Below are 23212 nucleotides of genomic sequence, written 5' to 3' on the forward strand. Positions count from 1 at the left end.
TTAATCTCTTGTCAGTTGCTTCCTTTGCAAATATTTTTTCACTTTCTGTTAGTTTTTTGTTTTGTTTATTGTTTCCTTTGGTGTGCAAAAGCTTTTAAATATAATTAAGTCCCATTTGTTTATTTTTGTTTTTATTTTTGGTATTCTAAGACATGGATCAAAAAGGATATTTCTGCGATTTACGTCAGAGTGCTGTTTTTTTTTGGCTGCACCATGCAACTTGTGGGATCCTAGTTCCCTGACCAGGGATCGAACTCAAGCCCACAGCAGTGAAAGTGCCGAGTCCTAACCCTTGGACTGCCAGAGAATTCCCTCAAGGAGTGTTTGGCCTATGTTTTCCTCTAAAAGTTTCCATTTAGGTCTTTGATGCATTTTGAGTATATTTTTGTGTATGGTGTCAGAGAATGTTCTAATTTCATTCTTTATTGTAGCTGTCCAGACTTCCCAGCACCACTTATTGAAGACGGTTTTCTCCACTGTCTATCCTTGCCTCCTTTGTCGTAGGTTAAGCGACCACAGGTGCATGGAGAGAAGAGTCCACTTCATGTTGCTGAGTCTTCCTACCCCAGATCTGATCTTTCCATCTATTCCAGTGGTTTAAGGTTTTTCTCATTCAAGCTCGTACAGTAAATGTGCAGACAGATGGAGGGGAGGGAGCGTGCAGCAGCTTCAGGAGAGCGGTTGCCACCAGGAAGGGGAAAGACGTTGGCTGCAGTAGAACAGGGACTGCGCTTCTGTCCAAGATGTTGTAACAATGTTCTTAACACATCTGCATGTCTGTGTAATACATATGAATGCCTCCTATAGAACTATTTTTCTACATCTTTGAAATATTTTAGTTTAAAAAATATTTAGAAGTTAATCGGTTTTAATAGAAAAGGATTTTATTGCAAATACAGTGACTTCATATTACAGTAGTTTATTCTGATAAACCAAGTGACCATAATTTATGCATATCTTGGATATAAAACTATACTTTTTGCCTTTTTTTTTAAAAACATATAATACACTTTCCAGTGTGATGACATTTCAATGAGGAAAAGATTGCATTCACAATGGATACCATCCTCCCTGAGTCCACAGCCCTAAAATACCAGCACTGTCTAGACTCCCTCGTGGTGGAACAGGCCCTGACAAAAAGGCTTCCTTCCTCTATTCCTTATCGCTAGCTGAAAGTTACAGAAAGGGCAACATTTCTGGAGTGTCTCTATCGATCCACCATCCAGAATGCCAGTGACTGAACCCATAGCACTAACAGTGCAATGGTAAAACTATAGAGCCCTGACTTTGCATTTTAATCTCTGTAGCCAAGGTCAGAAGTGCAACATTCAAATTGCTTTATTTTACCATTTACCTTGCTGAGAACCCCATAATCTGTTTTGCTTGTCAGTAGCAAAATTAGGAATATAACTCTGGAAGTTACCCAAGGACCACTAAAAAAAAAAGTACTCTTTTCCAACCTGTTTCCCCAGCATCTGGCACACAGACCTTCACTGAATGCTTGTGGGGTAAACAGAATCACAGTCCTCGTCTATCCAGGGGTGTACAGCCAGTGAGTCACAATAAGTAACGGCCATCACAGTGGTTTACTTTAAAAGATATTCTTTCAAAACGAACTCCAGGAAGAAAAGCAGTCTACACAGCGAGGGATGCTGTAGCAATCTTACTGAGCAGTTTGTTGAGAGCTCTAACTTTTTCTTCCAAGAATCGCGATTTTTTCTCGGCACCTCGTTGCTTCTCTTCAGTGACTTGAAGCGCTTTTGTCAGGTGAGCATTTTCCACATAGAGCTCCTTGAGCAGCAGATCAGATCGTGTGTTCTTTTCAAACTGGAGAGGGGAGAAAGCCACAGTGTACTGCATGTCTAACGCAGCCACGCCACCAGCTCTCCCTTCCTATTCCTCCACACGCGTTCAGACTAGTTTGGGGAACCTTACAAGTCAGAGACATGTTGGATGTAATGACAGGTTTTGTTACCGTGGCATGACAGAGGAAACTGACGAACTATGTGGTAGACAAAATTTAAGCCAACTTTGTACAAATTGATTTACCACGAAATGAAGACAAGAAGACCCAAATCTGGAGGCCTCCAAAAGACAACGAGGAAACGGTCAAGAGTACCCACAATGCTTGGCTTATCTCAGTGTGCTCTGCAGGCCCACCATGTCAGCAGGACGCACCGAGGCACCTTGGGTGCCCCCCACATGACATCTACAGGGGCTTCAGCGATGGGGACACGGGATACACTACGCAAGATGCAGAGACGCAGGGGGTCCCAGCTTTGGGCTTTGAAAGTCCGCGCTGAGTTCACTCGCTCAGGTAGCTACCGAGCAGCTCTGGGGGCCAAGTGCTGCCCGGCTACGGCCCTGCTCGTACAGGCACGAGTTCTAACAGGGAGGCAGCAGAGCACCCAGTGCCAGGCAGCGTGTTAACAAGAGCCCAGGCAGGGGACACACGGCTGAGCCTGAGGGCAACAGAGAGACCTGAAAGAAGCATGGCAGATGTGGGGGAGGCTGCCCGGCACAAACCTCCCGGGCAGAGGCCGGCACATACGGGGGTGACAGGAACGGCCAGGAGGCCCGTGAGGAAAGCAGAGGTGAACGCCGGCTGGGCAAGGGGATGAGGGGAGGGGACCAGGTCCTGCAGAATCTCGAGGCCACTGGAGAAGCTGCTGACTACTCTGAGGAAGGCCGGCAGCTCCAACGTATCTAAGGATGACTGCTGTGCTGAGGGGCTGTCAGAGGAGATGAGGACCCCAGCTATCAGGACCCAAAAGACGGGGCGTGGGGCGGGCGATGGGATCTCTGCTCTGCACCGGGGGCTTCGCTGAAGAGTGAGACAGGCCCCTGGGTGGGCGGGTGGCTGGGAGCAGACAGCTCTGAAGGGGCGCCTGTCAAGGCAGCAGAGAACTTGCTGGGAGGACAGGGGCTCTGGAAGGCAGTGCCGAGGAGACCGGAGAGGGGGCGGCAGAAGCGGGGATGGGCGAGCTGAGCGCACGGCCATTTCTCTGGGACCTTCTGGTCTTATGAGGACACAAGCCCAAGTCACAACTGAGAGGAGGGGAGAGGGGCTGGGGGTCAGAGACAGAGGGGAAGGGGCCCCCCAGAGAGGGGTGTGGGGGAAAGGCGGCAGTTGGGACAGTCCACCCCTACCCGCACCCCCGACCGGCATGTAGGAGCCTCAAGATTTACTTGGGGTTGAGGTTTTACCAAGAGGGACTAGGGGGTAGGAGGGTCACCAAGAGTCTGATGGCTGGGAAGGAAAGTGAGGGCCTGGGGACAGAAAAGGTTGGAGGGTGGTGATGCCGGCAGGGCAGGGGCTACACACATGGGGAGTGGGGGTCTGGAGGGGGCAGCCTGCACAGAGTGACTCAAACTGGGGACCCGCGGCTCAGGGCGCTGCACATAAACCACATTCGGTCACTGTGTAAGAGAAGCTATTTCCACAGATGCTCACATTTCACTTCCTGGAGCACCAAGCAGACCTCATAGGACAGCAAGGCCTCTCTCTCCCCGCCCTCCTCTCCCTTCCTCAGCACTTCCCCAGGACACAGGGTTCTCTTGGGTCTTGTCTCCCTGATCAGCTACCTGGACACCCAAAGGACGCGTCCATCACTCACCTGTTCCTTCAGCTCACCCACTTTCTCTTGGAGGAGCACTTCCATGTTCTTCAAAATCATTTCCGCCTCCTCCACCCGCTCTTCTGTTGCTTTCAGCTGTTTTTCATGTGCTTCCTGAACAAGAGGAGGTTAGCGATCAACACGGTACATTTTAAAAAGAATCACCTCAGGCTTATTTACTTTAGAATGGAAATCAGCTGAAGTGTACAAAATCCAAGCATCTGGCTAACCTTTCATCCATAGGGAAGGATGGTTAGAAATGTCTCACAAGCCACAAAGCTGCATTTCTCACTGTTGTGTGAGCAGATAAGAGACTCTTTGTCCTAGGATTTTAATCCTAAAGGACTCAAAGCTGAGTTTCCCCAAACATGGTAGTCTTTCTAGAGGATCTCAGACTAAATTTCCTTTGTCAATAATATGTCCTAGCTTAAATGTCTCTCAAGCACAACGTGTTTGCATAATGCTATAAGGTTGTTCTTCGTTAGAATCTGTGTTTTACAAATGTCAGATTTTACCCACCTTTCCAATCTTGCACAAATTCCTTCCTCACGAAGACACCTAGCCCTCTTCCCCTCCTCACCCTCCCACTGACCCATGAACTTTGAGGACCCAAATGTGCTTCCCCGGGCTCGCACTTTGTGGTGCTCACTCACTGATGCCTGAGAGACTGCTCTGAGGTGGGAACCACTGCCACCAGAGGTGGAAAGAAATAGAAGCACAGAGAGTTAAATCACTCCCTCAGTTAAATCACTGGGCTCAGGTGGTGGGGCCAGGATCCAGTCCCCTGCAGTGCATGCTCTGAGCTACTGTTCTGCTGCCCTTTTAAGGCAGCAACTGTTTCTACATGAGAGCCTGGCACACAGCAGGGCTCCCCAAATCCGTACTGTCACTGTGCTGATCTCTTGTCCAACCAGCACCCCCCACCCCTGGCTGCTTTTAAACATGCCAGGCACAACGCACCTCAGGACCTCTGCACCTGCCTGCACTCCTGAAGAGCTATCCCTGCCCATCCCTCTCTTGTGGCCCTTCTATCACTACCTTTCAGATCTGGAAGCAGGTCACATGTGTGGCTGGCTACAGATACACGCAGCCCAGAAAACAGGCTGGGGGACTTCAGGGTCGGCCGCTCAATGCCCACCAGCTCCCAGCGGAAGCCGGGTCCCATGGCTTCCACAAACATCCCACATGGTGGGAGGGCTCTCAGGCCGTCCTCCTCTTGGCACCAGAGAGCCTACTCGCCCTCCCCGTCACCCCCAGCTGGCCCCCGAGCCTGGTCCCCACTCACCCAGGCCTCCGCCTGGAGCTGCCGTGCCGCCCGCTGCTCCCCTTCCAGCAGCTGCTGCAGCTCGGCCATGTGGCCTTGGGGCACGAGCTGTGCCATCTCGCCCCGCAGCTGCCACACCCGCTGGGCAGGCTGGGACCGGGCCAGCCGCAGCCTCTGGGTGGCTCCATACAGCTGCTGGGGAAAACGCACAGTGGTCGTGAGGTGACTGTCCAGAGCTACAGGGTCACCACCAGACACAGAAAACTGCATCTCTACCTGGTAGGCCACCGCACAGGGGAAGGATGTGTCCAGCAAAGCCCACGATTTCTAAAGAGTCCGTTTATCTGATGCCCACACTCCATTTCCTGGTAGTTCAGAGGGTAAAGAATCCGCCTGCAATGCAGAAGACACAGGATAGATGGATTTGGTCCCTGAGTTGGGAAGATCCCCTGGAGAAGGGCATGGCAACCCACTCCAGTATTCTTGCCTGGAGAATCCCACAGACAAAGGAGCTTGGCAGGCTAAAGTCCATGGGGTCGCAAAGAATCAGATAGGACTAAGCGACTAACACAAGTCCATTCATGGCATTTCTGCACCCTGAGAGCCTGGAAGGCCTGCCTGTAGTCCTCCCTGTGACCTCGTGCTGGATAGTGGAAGGATCAAGTTATTCTGTCCTGTTTACCTCCTGGGTTCTTTGCTCGGTTTAATTCCTTCAATAATGGGACCCACACCAGCTGCGAACAGCAGCCTCCCTCTAAATGTAGAGCTCAAGCTCCTGAGACGGGCTGTGGCCAGGGCCCCGGAGGTGGTTGCACAGCGTCTGGTGGGGCGTGGATGTGGACAGACTAGGACACTGCTCCCCGGGCACAGAACCCAAGGGATCGCTGGCACCAGGCTGTCCAAAGCCTGGCCACTTTCCCTGAATGGAGCGCCTGGGAGGCCATCTAAACACCGTTTACACCATGGACTGTGGCGGCCTCGTCTGGAGCACACAGAACTGCCCTCTGAGACCCCAGGGACAGGAGAGGCGGTGGCTCCACCAGGGGCCCTGCTGAGGACAGGCCGGAGAAGAGGGCACTGGCCACTCCGGGCAGGGGTGAAACTGTGAGCCACAGACCCACTTCCTCAGTGTCCTGTGTCACCGCGTGTCTGAGGGGCCACCCCGGGCAGGAGTGAAACTGTGAGCCACAGCCCCACTGCCTTCACTGGCCTGTGTCACCGCGGGTCTGAGGGGCCACCCCGGGCAGTTTCCTCAGAAGGACCCCCAGAAGCACACTACATGCACGGGTCCAGCAGAGCAGCCCCCACGCTCCTGGGATGAAGAGAGGGGAGGAAGGTTCTCACACATCCTCCACCAGATGTAGCCGCCTCCCACCGGCTTTTAAGCTTCGGATGATCACTATGCAGTCACTCCAGCCCATGTCTGAGTCCCGCACACCTGCCTGGGTGCCTTGCCGCCTCCTGCGGGCGATGCTGTGCTGAGCCCTGAAGCCTGACCACAGGCCTCGCCATCCACTCTCCTTGGCTAGGCAGTACATCAGGACGGCCCAGCTGAGTGCCCTGAGGCCCTCCTTGTAAAGCAAGGCATGGATGGAGGGTGGGCCCGCTCGGAGAGCCCTGCTCGACCGCCACGTGAGAAGGCAGGACGTACCCAGAAGAGAAGCGGGACCACTGCAGCCAGGAAGCCAGGGCCTCCATCTTCTGGATGCTGGGGTGGGGCAGTGAGCCCCTCAGACGATGGTGGACCTTTCTGCCCTGAATCCAGGCTGGCCCGGCCAAATGTGGGGCAGTGATGTTAAGGAACCCCCCAGCACAGTCCTCAGCAGCCTGGATGCTTGTCTGCTCTTCTTGGGGCACTTGGTTGCCACGCCACGAGGACCCGATACCATAGAGAGGCTGGTGCAGGAGCCCCCGCCCGCAGCACCCCGGGACGCCGGCCATGTAAGCGCCCCAGGTGGCTGCTGTGGGTAGCACTGGGTCCACAAAGTCACCACTGTCTGGAGACAAGGCTGGTAGCAGGTAATTAAGGTAACTGTGCTCAAAAGGTGGGGTCCTAATCCAATGGGACAGTGACTTTATAAGAAGACACAGTGAGAGGGGGCTCCCCACAAGCCTGGAAGAGCCTCACAGGAACCAAGTCAGCCCCGCCGTGATCGTGGCCTTGAGAACCTTGGGACAATAAACTCGGTAGTTTAAGCCACCTGCTTGTGGCATTCGGTATGGAGCCTGAGCAGACTAGGACCGTGACTGTTTTGAAGTCCACAGAGTGTTCTGCTCTCTGCCCTCAAGGGAAACCTCCTTCTTTACCAGAATCAGAGAGGGGAAGAGAATAGCCAAGTGGAGCCCCCTCTAGCTGTTCTGACTCAGAGTCACTCACCTACTGGAGTGGCTAAGAGTGACAATACCAAGTGTGGACAACGATGTGGGGCAACTGGACTTAGCATACACTGCTGGCGGGAACATAAACTGTTAGTAGCCGCTCTGGATAACAGCTGGGCAATTTCATGTAAAACTAGACATGCAACTGCTGTACAGATCAGCAATTGCTCTCCTGGGCATTTGTCTTGTGAAATGAAAACCTACATCCACACAAAGACCTGCCTAGGAATGTTCATTGCAGCTTCTGTGACAGGCCCAAACTGGAATCAGCCCAGCCAACCTTTAAAAGGTGAGCATTAAGACAAGCTAGTTCCAAACTGGGAAAGGAGTACGTCAAGGTTGTATATTGTCACCCTGATTATTTAACTTATATGCAGAGTACATCACGTAAAATTCCAGGCTGGATGAAGCACAAGCTGGAATCAAGATTGCCGGGAGAAATATCAATAACCTCAGATATGCAGATGACACCACCATTATGGCAGAAAGCAAAGAGGAACTGAAGAGCCTCTTGAAAGTGAAAGAGGAGAGTGAAAAAGTTGGCTTAAAACTCAACATTCAAAAAACTAAGATCATGGCATCCGGTCCCATCACTTCATGGCAAATAGATGGGGAAACAATGGAAACAGTGACAGACTTTATTTTCTCGGGCTCCAAAATCACTGCAGATGGTGACTACAGCCATGAAATTAAAAGACACTTGCTCCTTGGAAGAAAAGCTATGACCAACCTAGACAGCATTTTAAAAAGCTGACAAACGTCCGTCTAGTAAAACCTAAGGTTTTTCCAGTAGTCATGTATGCATGTGAGAGTTGGACCCTAAAGAAAGTTGAGTGCTGAAGAATTGATGCTTTTGAACTGTGGTGTTGGAGAAGACTCTTGAGAGTCCCTTTTACTGCAAAGAGATCAAACCAGTCAATCCTAAAGGAAATCAGTCCTGAATATTCATTGGAAGGACTGATACTGAAGCTGAAACTCCAATACTTTGGCCAATACTTTCTGATGTGAAGAACTGACTCACTGGAAAAGACCCTGATGCTGGGAAAGATTGAAGGCAGGAGGAGAAGGAGATGACAGAGGATGAGATGGTTGGATGGCATCACCGACTCGATGGACATGAGTCTGAGCAGCTCTGGGTGTTGGTGATGGACAGGGAAGCCTGGAGTGCTGCAGTCCATGGGGTCGCAAAGAGTCGGACATGCCTGAGCGACTGAACTGAACTGAAGACAAGCTGTGGGACATTAACGCCCTGGAATACCATCCAGTGATAGAAAGAAACTAACTGTGGACACATAGCAGGGAATCATGCTTTGTGAGGAAAGGCAATCCCAAAGATCTCATTCTGTGTGATTCCTTTTGTGTCACTTGTGAAATGATACAGTTTTGGAAATGAAGGACAGATGGTGGTTTTCAGGGGTTGGGGCTGGGGTAGGTTGGCAGAAAGACAGATGGCAGATGTAGTTGGGAATGAACAATATGAAGGACCTTGTGGAGCTGCAGCTGTTCAATATCGGGACTGTGGTTGTGGAGGGAATAAACCGTGTAGACCTGACACCCACATGAGTACACGAGTAAAGCTGTGGCAGCATGTGGACTTTCTGGGGGTCCCGTGGTTGAGAATCTGCCTTCCGAGGCATGACACTCGGGTTCCATCCCTGGTTGGGGAACTAAGATGCCACACGCTGTGGGGCAACGAAGCCCCTCCCCCAAGAAAAATAACACCCCCCCAAAACTGGGAAAGTAAGACCTACGGATTGCATCAATGTCAACAGCTGGATTGTGATACTCATCAAAGGCTGACTTGTGCCCCCTCACATCCCAATTCACATGTTGAAGCCCAAACCTCCAATATCATATTGGAATACTGTACAGAGGGACTGCAGTTGGAGATGGGGTCTTGAAAGAGGTGAATAAGGTAAAACGAGGTCATATGAATCCAATATAATGGTGCCCTAATAAGAGATGATGACACAGACACATTGGAGGGATGACCCTGTGCGGACACAGGGAGGACAGTTGTATACAAACCAAAGAGAGAGGCAGAGAGAGGCCTCAGAAGAAACCAGCCTTGCCCTGACCTTGAACTTCTGACTCTGAGAACTGTGAGGAAGTAAACTTCTCTTGTATAAGCCCCTCAGTCTGTGGCGCTTTGCTATGGCAGCCCTAGCAAACTAACACAGATCCTATACTAGTTTCATAAAATGTGACAACCGGGGAAAACTGGGCAAAGTGTATTGCTCTGTAATATATGTCTTATAACCACATGTGAGCCTGCAGTTATCAATAATAATTTCAATTAAAAAAAAAAAGAATGACACATACAAGCTGTGTGAAGTGAAGTGAAAGAAGCTCAGTCGTGTCCGACTCTTTGTGACCCCGTGGATTATACAGTCCGTGGAATTCTCCAGGCCAGAATACTGGAGTGGGTAGCCTTTCCCTTCTCCAGGGGATCTTCCCAACCCAGGGAACAAACCCAGGTCTCCCGCACTGCACGTGGATTCTTTACCAGCTGAGTCACAAGGGGAGCCCTCCAAGCTGTGTGTTTCGGTACAAAAGCCAGGAAGTGAGACCAAGGGCAGAAAGCCTTGATTCATGGGGCAGAGGGAGACCAGTGTGCTGGGCAGTGCTGAAACAGAGTGAGAAGGGCATTCACGTGCAGGCTAAAGGGGACCGATCAAACAGTAAGTCCATCCACCAAGGATGACGGAAACCAGGCTTCTCACTGCTAGAGGCATAGTTATAAATATAGAAAGAGAGAAAACTACAAGCATCCCTGTGATATTGGAATTGCAGAGTTTGAATTTATGACTTTTGGAAGAGAGGTGTATAAATAAATACACCTGAAACCACGTGCATGTGAGCATAATAAATACACACTCTCTAGTTCCATGCACTAACTGCATTTGGACAGTGATGCCCCAAGAGCTGTGAGCACTCCCAGTACCCAAATCTTGGTCTCCAAGTACCATTCTGAGCTAAAAGTCACCAAGGATTCCTTGGAGAAGTGGCTGCTTCCAGAGCTGGGGCAAGGTTAGTACCAGATGAACCTGGAATATCATAGGACACTAGGAAGTACGGAAGTGCTCAAATAATAATGACCAGGACCTGTCTGGAGGGCCCACAAGTCACCCTGAGGGGGCTCTTATTGGCCAAATCTGGGACAAGTGAGCATGAAAATAAATACTGATGGTAACATATTACAACCTATTGAATAAAATGGAGAAAATTGGGTGCGAGTTTGATGAAGAACAGGACATTCACATCATATCAAAGGATTTTCCCATAAAATGTTCAGTAATTACCAAGGGGAAAGTAACTTTGTGAAGAAGTCTGGCCAACACCACCTGACCAAGAATCTGAGGACGTCACTAAAGCTTGTGCCCCCAGACAGGATGGAATGAGAAGGGGATATTCCCACATAATCTTAATCCAATTATAAGGAAGTTCTAGACACACCAAAACAACTGCTTATAACCTTCAAAAGCACAGGGTCCTAAGAACAAGGACAGGCAGACCGAAGACACATGAGGTCCTGGTTGTGGCTGACGGGGCCACAACCCGTCACATCCATACTGATTTCTCAACTTGGAGTGGGAGGGGGCTGATGGGCCAGTGACTCTTGTAACTTTCATTAAAATGTTCTGTGTTTCCTTTCTGTAAGTTGGAGATTATTTCAAAGCAACGGAAAAGAGAGGTGGGCATCAGTTTCACAGCAGGGGTCAATACTTAAGCTGTGTGCAGGCTCTTCCATCTCAGAGCAGGCCTTTTCCTTGTCTCTCTCTTTAAAACCTCAATTTCCTCCCTGGTGAAGAAGCAAAGTTCACCATATCACTGACGAGCCATCGCTCACGGTCACCGTGGTGGCTCGGTTTGTACACCTGTTCTCGAGACCCTACAAGCCACTGGTCTGTCACTGTCCTGCACTGTTACTGATGCTGTCCAATTAAGATCCCAGCCTGGGGACCAGAGGAACCCTGCCAGCACTGAGAACAAACCCTCCACGACATTCCTCAGCTGCACAGCACATGTTAATCTCTCTCCAGCACGTGGGAGTGCTCTTCACACCCAGAAGCATAACAATCAGCACAGCCTTACATTTGCTGACGTCTGCTGTCAAAAGGGTCCTAGCACCAAACTTAGGGGAAATGGTTCCTGAAGGGAAGAAACCTTTCGGATTTCAGAACTGCTGTAACGTAATAGTGATCGCTTGGTGACCAGCCACTCTGGATTCCACACTTTAATCGTCAGGCACTTTTATCAAATCAACACCTCATTCTCGGCAGTTCAGAGCTGAGCTCATTTGAATTTTATTTAAAAAAAAAAAGCCAAACCCTTCTTAGATGAGGCTCTGATGGTGAAAGCTGAAATCCACTGAGAGGTATCCCTCCACAATACACACGGCTCCTGCCTCAGTACTCAGGCCCCTGACCTCGACCCCTGACTCTGACACACTGAAATCCACAGACCAGGAATGAACCTTGGACAAAAGCGCAGCTGAAATCATTATCAGGACGAGAACAAACAGATTCTACTGGCCCAGGAAGGTTGTAAGAGGCCCTCATGCCCCTCCAGGAATGCAGGATGCCTCCTCTGACCCTTGAGCACGCTGGGGAGTATTTCTGTAGGACGCCTGAGCCCTCCCGTGCCCATCAAGACTGGTCAGAGGGCAGCACAGTTCCCTGCTGACTGTTCCTGGAATGTGTGTTATATGTGAACATGTCCCACTTTCTACAGTATCGCCTTCTGAGCTTCTTCTACGATGAGCAAACCGTGTCTGGGATGGGTGGTTGGGGTGGGACCACTGAGCCGGCCCTTACCTCTGTGCAGCCTCTGTCCTTTCCGAAGCTTCAAGCTCTTGTCGGATCCTCCCCAGCTCATTTTTCAAAAGCGTGTTTTCTTCAGAAAGCTTTTCCAACTCAATTCTGGATAACAAATTTTAAAAAGAAAGAAGAGTGGGAATTCCAGGAGCTGGTCACCCGACAGAGTCTGCTCTTGCAATGACCCCCAGCCACACTTTCGTTTCCTGGATAAGGACACAGGGCACCAGTTCCTTCCCTGTAGCCAGTGTTAACCTGCTCTGGTTTGCGTCTCCCAAGAGATAAGCTACAGAAAAACAAAGCTTTCCTAGCTCCTAAAAGAGCCATTGACTAGTGTACTCGGCACCCTGGTTCTCTGTGTTTACAGCTGGCCTGTTCCTGCATTTCCTTACCTTCACTGAAATGTCCGCATGCTCACAGCTGGCACCAATGCAAGATGCTGGGTGACAGTCCTCACGAGGTTGTTGCAAGGAAATCCCCCCAGGGACCCCGAGCACAAAGCTGAGGAACACAAGGACTCAGGAAGCTGAGTTCTATGGGGCGTGCCCCTTATCCTACACCCTGAGGTCAGCACTGGAGGAAATTGGAAAGATGCCCGCATCAGTGGATAGAGGGGGATCCGATGCAATGTGGAACCTTCAGGAGGGGAAAATAAGCACCGACACAGGCTGCCCAGGCCAAGTCTGCCTGGAGCCCCTGGCTTCCGATGCTCTTAGTCTCCCTGGAAGGTAACTCCGTTGATGTGCAACAGATGAGCAACTGACCAAGAAAGATCACGGGGAGGCAGCTTGTAACCCACGCCTGCTGCCCAGAAAATCTATCCTTAATATATGTTGGTCTCACTGACATTTATTCCCCTAAACGTTAGGTCTTTACCTGGCATTACCTTCTAGTTTGTTCAATCTAAAAGTACTCAAAGCACATGACCACATATGTTTAATGTATTATTCTTATAATATCAAGCATAAGTATTTCCTTCATAAGCATAAGTACGATTTCATTTTTCTCATGAGGAACGAAGAGAAAAATTAAGACATAGAAGAATGGCATTTTAAAAGACATGAAGGGTTTCAAGGAGGAGCGTGATCACAAATGAGGTCTGTGTTTTGAACTGTCATTCAGGCTCCTGGATGGAAAACAAAATCGATTCAAGGGAGGGGTGTGTGTGTATGTGGGTGGTGGGGCAGAGGTGGGGGGGGCGTCTGTTTCCAGTTTCCTGGACGTCGAATAAGATGGTGGTTGCCTTATCCCAGTCCTCCACATTCACCAGCTAACCAGAGCCTGTGCAAAGCTGATCATCTAACATGCGGTGTCCTTACAGAAGGTGATAGAAACCTCCAGGGGCCCTTAAACAAAAACCTGAATGCTGAAACCAAAGCTGTGAGCATTAAGCAACACAAAGATGGGATTACCCCGAGGCCAACACCTACATCAGTGTGGAGAAACCACACCAGGGGCGCATGTGCTGGGCTGGTTCCCTGGAAGAGGTTAAAGTGGTCTCAGTTTAAGAGGTTCCCAAATCATCTTAGCAAAAACAAAACACATCCTTTCTGCAGGGAGAACCCTCTACGACAGCTCTCAGGATTCCCAGAGATAAACATCATGTAAGCATGAGCTCACAATCAAAGGTCACCACAACATCTGTGGGAAAGGACCACTTATGAGAGTCAGAAGAAGCCAAAACCACAGAATTAGATCCCAGATATTGGAACTATCCGACACAAACTTGGGATAAATATTATTAAATGTTTACTTACATAAAAGATAGAAATAGAAAATGGACAAGCAAGCAACAAGAAGCTATCAGAAATGATCAGGCAGGACCAAATAGAATGTTTGAAAATGAAAAAAAAAAAATCATTGTCAAAATAAAAGCTCATTGGTGGATTAGATATAACTGAAGAAAGAATCACTGACCTGGAACACAGAGATACGAAAAAAGTACCCAGAACATGACATGTACAGAAAAGAAGATGGAAGAAATGCAAGAGAGGTTAAGAAAAGGAGGAAAAGTGAAAAGATCTAATATCACACATCCAACTGAAAAGGCCATGAGGGGAGAGGCAATATTTTACAAAGAATGGCTGAAAGATTTTCATAGGACACAAATCTATATATTCAGCAGGCATAATATTTCTAAGTACGGTAAGTAAAAAGAAAACCGCATCTATGCCCTACGACTCAACAATTCCATTCTTAGGTATATCAGCAACGAGAACAAAAAAATGGGGCTCCCCATTCTCCTGACTTGGAACAGTGACCCTGGGGGACGTGTTCTGGGTGCTGGTGATACATGTGTCCAATTCATCAACAATTCTTCCAACTGTACACACGCGTGTATGTTTGTGTGTGTGCATATAACACTTCAATAAAAAGTTAAAACGAAAGAAATACACACCTAAACACACCAAAGAGAAACCACAAAAGATGGAGAAGCTAATAGCAACCAGAGGACACAACTCAGAATACCTCCTGTGGGGACAGAAAAACAGCCTCTAAAAGACGTCTGCATCCAGAACCTAAAAATGTGCTATTTCATAGCAAAGGGGAATCAATGCAACAAAGAGAATTAAAGCTGCTAATTCACTGCCCTTAGATAGAAAGAATGTCCTAGACTGTCCACTAGGGCCCTCCACTGTGGAAGAGCAGGCAGAAGAACGGGAGTCAGGATGGAGCGCGAGGAGGATCAGCCAGTCACTGCTGGCATTAGAGGAGGAAGGTGTGGATCAAGAATGGGGGGCCTGCAGGTTTCCTCCAGAGCTTCCAGAAAGAAGGCGGCTGCCAACACTGAGATTCCCGCCCAGTTGTAGCCACTTCTGATTTCCAGGCTCGAGCACCATGAAATCCTAAGTTGTGATGCTTGAAGCCTCTGACTTCCTGGTAACTCTTCACCGCAGCAATAGAAAATGGATGCTCACACAGAGCAGCCTGCCCAGGGCAGAGGGCAGAGGGCAGCCTTCAACTGAGCATCAGGGTTTGTGCTCCTAGGAAGACCGGCCTTCAGAAATGGGAGAGAATCTGAGACATATTCAGATAAACAAAAACTGAGGTAATGTACTCCAAAGACAGTTTCACGAAAGGCCACACATCAGAGTAAAGAAGATGGTCCCATAAAGAAGGCATCTAACCAGGCATCCAAGCTGAGGACCATTCAGTAAAACTCCTGGTCTGTAGTTTTGAAAAATGTCCATGTTCAAATGCCTTGAAACAATCTACCAGGACAGACCCACAAGGAAACATAAGATCTGAACAGGCCTGCAATAAGGGTTACAGATGCCGGAGAATGGAGCCGTCTCCGCCCACTCCCCTGGGGCTGAAAGCTGCAAACACCTGTCTCGCTCCCGGGTGCACCCCCGGCTGTGACTGCACGTGGAAGGTGCCCAGGAAACCCTGTCCAATGATCCAGACACCACTGAGACTGGAACTGTGATGTTAGCTGTGGGGCCAACAAGCCAAGGCGTGCCGCAAGTCAGGAGAAGCAGAGAGGACCAGCACAGCCCGGCGGGTCCGGGGGCTAGGTGGAGGGCTAGGACAGCACTGGGCTCCTGTGCCTGTCCACAGGGAAGTGCCCGAGACAGTCGGCAGAGAGGGCGTGTGGCCCATGGGCTGTCGAAGGCCCCCGTGTGTGCCTGGGGCCTGATGTGGACTTGCAGGTCCACTGGGCCCGAGACCAGCCTTCGATCGCAGCCGCAATAGTAACAGTGGGTCCACACGTTCACCTGAGGCTCTGTGCCACTTGTGAGGCCCAGCACCACCTCTGCGTCATGGAACAGGGAATTCAGAAGTCAGCCCATCACAACCAAGGCTCCACGTCATTGGGGGACCCCTGAGTCCGAGGCAGAAGCCTAGAGCAAGGTCGAGAGGGTGATAAACAGTCCAGGCGCCTCAGGGAGAAGTGAGGGGGGTCTGGGAACAGAGCCTGGGGCTACTGGCTATGCTAATATTTTCTTTCTCAAGCTGGGAGATGCACTGACATTTATTCCTTGGCTTATCATAAATCCCACGTGATCTGTTTTCCGGTGATGCAGCGTGCCACGGTCACCTAGCAGGCAGGAGCTGGCACCTCAGTGGAGACACCTGTGTGTGCAGTCGGCCAGCTTCCTCTGCCCAGACAAGGGGCACAACACCTGACAAAGCCTCTGTCTCCACAGGACGTGGGGACCTTGCGGGAGTGCTGTGTGGACGCTCACGGGCCAAAAGACACAGTGCACAGAGCCGCAACCACAACACACAGCTGTGCCCGGCTTGCAATAGCCCGGGACATCTCCTGGGTGGTGCTGTGAGGCTCCTGGAAAAGACCTTCTAGCGACCTGGGCCCCTGAGATGGAGTGGGTTCCGGCCTGAGCCCCAGGGGGGGCGGGCAGGAGGGCCAGGCCGCATACCTGAGCGGTCCCATCACCGGCTCACAGCCCGCCTCCCCGCCTTTAGCCTCCCCTCCGGCCTCTCCAGCCCCCAGCTTCCTGGTGGAGCAGAGGATAGGCATGTGGGCCCTTCTTCCCTAGCACAGAAGATCATGATCCAGTTCTACAAATAAACCTTTTCTCTCCTTTGCTCACAAATCTCAGTTTTTTTCAAGAACTCCACTAACCCAAACTAAAGGCCTTTCCCATTACTTGGGGGCATTTAGGCCTTTTATCCACCTCCCCGGGAGCCACGAGATGACAGATGATGGAGACTGTATTTTTAAAGTCAGACTCTTTGGGACTTCCTTGGCAGTCCAGTGGTGAAGACTCCATGCGTCCACCAGAGGGGCACAGGTTCAATCCCTGGTAAGGGAACTAAGATCTCTCACGCCATGCGTACAGTGCAGCAGAAAGTAAAGTCAGAACCTTTGTAAAATAACCTGTTCTTTCAGGGCTCACCACTCAGGTAACAAGTACTTGTGACTCTGAACAACCTGCCCAAATTCAATTTCAAATTCGGGTTCTGGGCAACAAACCCTGGACCTGAGATCCCGCAAGGCAGGGGTGGTGGACCTGAGTCGCTGGAGCGCCACCTGCAGCCGCGCTCTCTCCTGGCTCAGCCACGGAGCATGGCCCCACTCCAGCTCTGCCCTCCTCTGCACCTGCTCCTGAAGGCCTCAGACCATCTCCTGCGACTCCGCGTGCAGCGTCGCCAGCTCGGCCTTCTGACCCTATAGCACACCAACTTCGAGCTGGAAGGCCCGTTCCAGCTGCCTCCTCTCCTCTGCAAAGGCCCTTTTTGTCACCTCCATTTCCCTCATGTGGTCATTAACCTGAGGAGAGAGGAGGAGTGATGTCGACTGGGGGCTCCCAAACACAATTTACTTGACGAATCAAGGCTGCAGGGCGCAGCACCCTAACAGCGGGTGGCCCACCTTCAACAGGGTGCCAGGGCCCGTGAAAGGCTCCCCACAGATTGTGTGGGCGCCTGGTTCCGTCACTTCCTGTAACCTCCATTGCAGCCTTGGGGGGAGGCCCTGCAGGCACAGAAGGGAGGCTGGTGGCCCGGCAGGAAGCCGCAGCAGGAGGGCAGTGGGGAATAACACCTCCACGAGGCCTGGAAGGCAAGGCCACAGCAGGCACCCAGGGGCAGGACCACCCTGTGGCCATGGTGACATCTGACGACCTGTGGGACCATCCCTCCACAAACCCCACCACAGTCGAGTATCAGAGCAAAAGACACATTCACCCAAGAAGATAGGCTTGGCCAGGGTGGCCTAGGAGCGCCTGCGTGCTAAGCTGCTTCAGTCGTGTCCGAGTCTGTGTGACCCTGTGGACTGCGGCCCACCAGGCTCCTTTGTCCATGGGGTTCTCCAGGTAAGAAGACTGGAGTGCTTGCCATGCTCTCCTCCAGGGGATCTTCCCAACCCAGGGCTCAAACCTGCATCTCTTATGGCTCCTGTATGGGGGACATATCTCCTCTTTTCCTCTAGCGCCACCTGGGGAGCCCCTGGTGCAGGGCAATCCCAGGAACTAAGATTCTGCTCCCAGAATCTGCTTCAGCTGGAACAGAGCCAGGGCTGTGACTTCCCAGCATAGGGCAAACAGGGAGGTCTGGCCTCTGCACCAGCCTCCGGACAGGGGAGGGACCTTGCTCCCTCCCGTCATTAGCTATTCCTTCTGTCCTGTCTCCTTCCAAAGGGGGTGGAGGCACAAAGTCAAGGTCACCCACATTCCCTGCAAACCTCAGTCCCCCTGAGCATGCTCACTATGTGGAGACGTGTGCGCAGACGCGTCTCAGCAGCAGGAAGTTCCCTGACCTCTGTGGCCTCCCTCAGTCCCCTGACCTTGGTATCCAGGTGGATCTTGAGTTCTTGGTAACGCTCCTTCAGCTGCTCCAATATGATCTCTGTTTCTATACTCGCTGGGGCAGAATCACCCACGAACGTGACGGTGCCCGAAAATAAGAGGACATGTCCATTGATGTTCTGCCCAGGACACCACGGGATCCGATCCAAACTCCAAGCCAACCCTGGGGGAAGCACAGCCTTCCATAGGCCCTTTCTGCAAGAAGAGGGCAGTGCTGGTGCTGAGAGGCCACGGGGGCAAACCTCTTGATTCTGCTGTTTACAATTGAAACAGCAGAGCCCTTTATCAGCTCATAACTGCTGAGTGCATATCTGTTGCATGAACAAATGAAGGACTTGGTAACCTGAGTGCAGGACTTTCCACTTCCCTTACATTTACTGCAGACCTCTTGCACATCAGTTCCCCGTTCATCAGTATCTATCCTTAAACACGGTCACTGCAAAGTGTTCCTACCGTTCTGTGTACTCCACACACCCTAACAACACGCTACTAATTTCTATGCCCAACTAACTGATGAAAACACTACCTAACCAGGCCAGGGACGAAATCTCAAGTTGCAGACAGACTTCTCTCCAGGAGGAGCTCTCAAGAACTCATTTTTCCTCCAGCAGTCAGTAGTCTTGTGTCTTATTCTTCACCCAATCACAGGTTCTTGGAAGTCGGTCGTTCAGCTCAAATTCTCCTCTGTGCCAACTCCCATGCTTGGCTCTAAACAGTCTGCAACTCCAGAACCCTCTAGCCTACCAAGCTGTAGTGTTCTGCAGCACGAGTTCCCAAGCAACTTCACGCAAGCTTTCGGAAGTCACTACTACTCCTGCTAAATTTGCAAACTGACTGTTCTCCCTTTAAACCCACTAAGGCCTCACCTGATGAAAACAAGCAGCGGAAACAATACACTTCACCCGTTAGGTCTGTTACTTGCTCCTGTGTCATCTCTTTTGGATCCACCCTAATTCCTTTCAGGTCATACCGGTCAAACAAGAAGTATTTATCATACACCTACCATGTGCCAAGCACTATTTGGTCCCTACAGACATAATAATCATTAACACAAATCCTTCTACTTCTGCATAACTAGGGTATGATCAGACTCACAGAGAATTTAAAAAAAAAAATCATCTCTAAAAACTAATGTTAAGATGATCTGACATCAATATCATATTTCTTAAACTGTTTAAACTGTCAACTTACCAACTTACACATCAGGTAGGTTTGCTCGTGTAAAGCTTTCATCTCCTCCAGAATTTGCCTCAGTCCATCCTCCTGGAACATATAAAATTACGCTCATTAATTCCCCCACCGAGTTTGTAGCAATACTCTATGCTTATGTACCTTATGAAACACCAACAATTCCTCCACACCTACTGAGATGGCCACAATGACAAGCGTTGGAGAGGATGGGGAGAAACTGGCACCCTCGGCCAGTGCAGACGGGAATGTGAGACGGTGCAGCCCTAGAGAGCACAGCCTTGCGGGGCCACAACAGGTCACATTTCTAATTTCCATATTATCCAGAAATCCCTCTTCTAGGTATACACTCAAGAGAACTGAAAACCTATGTTCAGACAAAGTACGTCTATTCAATGGAATATTCCTCAGTCAAAAAAAGGTGCCGATACACACGACAACGTGAACTTTGAAAACACTGCTTAGTGAAATAAGCCAGACGCAAAAGGACAAATACTGTATGATGCCACTTATCTGAAATGTCTGGAATAGGCAAACTCATAGAAACAAAGTAGATTAGCGCCTACCAGGCTGAGGGGGTAGAAGAGCACGTAGTTACTGCTTAAAAGCTATAGAGTTTATTTGGGGTTATGAAAAAGCTTTGGAAATAGGGGTGATGGTTGCACAACAATGCGAATATAATTAATGCCACTGAAGTGGACAAAGAAGAATGGTTAGAAATGGCAACATTTAAGTTTTGTATCGTTTACCACAATTAAAAAAATAAAAAGGAATGAATTACTAACCAAATACACAATCAACACAGTCATTAAGGATAATCTTAAAGACATTGTACTGAGAAGTCAGACAGAAAGGAGTAACACTGTATGCTTCCAACTGGCCCTGTACAGAAAACTTTGCAATTGCTGGCATGCTGACTCCAGAAATACAATAAAAAAGACAAACATAATCTGGAGGGGAAAGAAAATCTTTGGCTGCCTAAGGCTGCAGATGGGAGGTAGCCACGGCCACAAAAGACAAAGGCGAATCCTTGAGATAGCAGAAATCTTGCTTGGGTTGCTGGATACAAGGATTGTATACATTTGTCAAAACTCTATTAAAATGTGTATTGTGTTGTACATAAATTATACCTCAATAAAACTAATGACACAAAACCAACAGTCTACAGAAGTAAAACACATGACAAAAGCATGTAAATTACTTTTTATTTATTGGAAAAGGATCTTAAAAGGTTACTATCAAAAAAAAAAAAAAACCTACACGCTGCTAAGATGGAAAACAGAAAGGTCAAAAGAGTTTTTCTGCTATCTACGTTGGCAAATTTCTAAAAAAATTTCCCTTGGAAGGATAAAAACATTTGAAGTATAAAATTCATAAATGCTACACAATGTCTGTCAACAAGCACCCCCTACACCTGAAACATTGTAAATAAACTATGTTTCAACTAAAATTTTTACCAAAAAATAAACCCCAATAATGCTATACCAATGACAACCAAAAAAAAAAAAACCACCTCAAAACAAAACAACAATAAGCAACCCATCTACTGTTAGAGCCAAAACAAATGAATTAGCAAAAAAAAAATGCTTTAGCACTACAGGTATAACTACAGAATTACACTATTTACTGCTGCTTGGATGTAAGAAATGATTTCTAATGAAAAATGAAAGCATGACTTCTATCTACTCTTTCATCAGCTGGTTAAAAAGATATCATGGAAAAGTCTGATTGACTAGAATCCACTTAAATATTCCTTTTATCACAAACATTATTTTAAGGGACAGCTGAAACTCTTGCACCATTAGGAGATCAGCAGGTATACAAAAGACAAGTATGAAATAAACTTGTAAAGATACAACCGAGTTTTCAGATTTAAATTTTTATTTATTTTTTTAAACCTTAAATTTTAAAAATTCACACTGGGAATTGCACCATTTTGTGCTCCCACCTCCAGATGTAAGCCCCTGGGAACTCAAGATAATTTCCCTAAAGACTCAAACAATTATCAGTTCTGCAGATACAAAGCCCATCATTACAAATTTGCCAAACTCAGCACCTAACCATGAGGGATTCTGGAATGAAAAAGGCAGAGTCCCTGCTCTACACCAGCAACCATCTGCCAGGGAGGAATGATTCTCGAAAGCATGTGTGGGTCCAGGGTGTGAGGGGTCAATCAGATCAAGACCAATTCTTAGTCTAACCCAGCTCAGCTGCCCCAGTGGCCCGCCCCCAAAGCAGCCATGACTGCAAGAAAAGGTGCACCAACGCCCTCTAAGACCCAGAAAAGCCAGTGATTTTACACTTCTAAGTTCACCCCTGATTTCCTGCCTCCACCCTGCTGCTTCCCAAAGTGGGAAACCAACACTTCATGTCTGAGCGAAACAGACAGCTGGACTCACAGTCTGAAAAGCCAGCACCTGCGGGCAGTGTCTGCGCCTTTGGGCTCCTTTCTTTCCGTGTCACCTGGTCTTCCCACCCTAGTGGGGACATATTGGAAAGCTTCCACCCCTCTCAAATATCCGGCTTCAAACTCAGCATTCAAAAACTAAGATCATGGTATCCGGTCCCATCACTTCATGGCAAATAGATGGGGAAAAAATGAAAACAGTGGCAGAATTTATTTCCTTGGGCTCCTAAATCATTGTGGATGGCGACTACCTCCAAGAAATTTAAAGACCCTGGCTCCTTGGAAGAAAAGCTATGACAAGCCTAGAGAGCATTTTAAAAAGCAAAGATACCACTTTGCAGACAAAAGTCCCCATAGTCAAAGCTATGGTTTTTCCAGTAGTCATGTACGGATATGAGAGTTGGACCATAAAGAAGGCTGAGCACCGAAGAATTGATGCTTTTGAACTGTAGTGTTAGAGAAGACTCTTGAGAGTCCTTTGGACAGCAAGGAAATCAATCCAGTCAATCTTAAAGGAAATCAACCCTGAATATTCCTTGGAAGCACCGATGCTGATGCTGAAGCTCCAATACTTTGGCCACCTGATGGAAAGACCTGACTCATTGGAAAAGACCCTGATGCTGGGAAAGATTGAGGATATAATGAAGGAGAAGGGGGCTACAGAGGGTGAGATGGTTGGATGACATCACTGACCCAACGGACATGAATTTGAGCAAACTCGGGGAGACAGGGAAGCCTGGTGTCGTGCCTCAGTACATGCGGGCCTGAAGACTGGGGCATGACGTAGGGACCGAACAACAACCACCCCTCTGAGTTCTAGTCTCCAGTGAACCTCCCACTGTGGTCTCCTACCTTTTTAGATAAGGTAACTGCCTGAAGTTCCAAGAAGAACAGAGAGGAACTGAAGAAAACTGTTCAAGCTGAGGCTCCGCTTCCAACAGCTGCAAGTTCAGACAAGCGCTTTAACTTGATCCGTAATTCCAGTGGCTCAGCTTCCCCATCTGCTAAATGGCCAAAGTGTCCGACTAAGTGCTCCTGAATGTTCAAAACAAAACTCACCTCACCCAAAGGCTCTTCCTGCTGACCCCCAGATGTTTACTCTGCTACCTGAGAGAAGCCTCCAGAGACGAGGTCCCTCCCCTCCCCCGCTACTCCTCTCACCTCCACCCCTGTCCTTGTACCTACAAGTCCTGTCGTCTCAGGACACGGTGTTCAGTGACCCCAGACCGGGCTGTCGACCACATCCATCTCTCCTGCTGTCTATTATA

General features: G+C 49.2%; 1 protein-coding gene across 47 annotated transcripts in view; it reads right to left on the reverse strand.

Moving 5' to 3' along the window:
• Positions 1–866: 866 nt before the first annotated feature.
• The window catches only part of LOC145532136 (ninein-like protein), a 52647-nt gene continuing 30301 nt past the window's right edge, over positions 867–23212 (reverse strand). For 2 of the 47 annotated variants that reach the window (XM_081556576.1, XM_081556570.1), the window contains 9 exons: positions 22797–22945; positions 19541–19612; positions 18328–18544; positions 17054–17313; positions 12078–12182; positions 5158–5274; positions 4903–5076; positions 3618–3731; positions 867–1827 (listed from right to left, as the gene is read on the reverse strand). In XM_081556576.1, the coding sequence (XP_081412702.1) occupies positions 1636–1827; positions 3618–3731; positions 4903–4998 (402 nt within the window). In that variant the 5' untranslated portion in view covers positions 4999–5076; positions 5158–5274; positions 12078–12182; ... (2 more) ...; positions 19541–19612; positions 22797–22945 and the 3' untranslated portion in view covers positions 867–1635. Of the gene's footprint in view, positions 1828–3617; positions 3732–4902; positions 5077–5157; positions 5275–6532; positions 11466–12077; positions 17314–17415; positions 17518–18327; positions 18564–19540; positions 19613–22796; positions 22980–23212 lie in introns of those variants that run through there. The other 45 variants (XM_081556587.1, XM_081556582.1, XM_081556580.1 and 42 more) reach the window with 38 other exon arrangements.

The sequence above is a fragment of the Giraffa tippelskirchi genome, chromosome 13 (genome assembly GCF_054371585.1).
Source record: "Giraffa tippelskirchi isolate mGirTip1 chromosome 13, T2T-mGirTip1v1.2.pri, whole genome shotgun sequence".
NCBI lineage: Eukaryota > Metazoa > Chordata > Mammalia > Artiodactyla > Giraffidae > Giraffa > Giraffa tippelskirchi.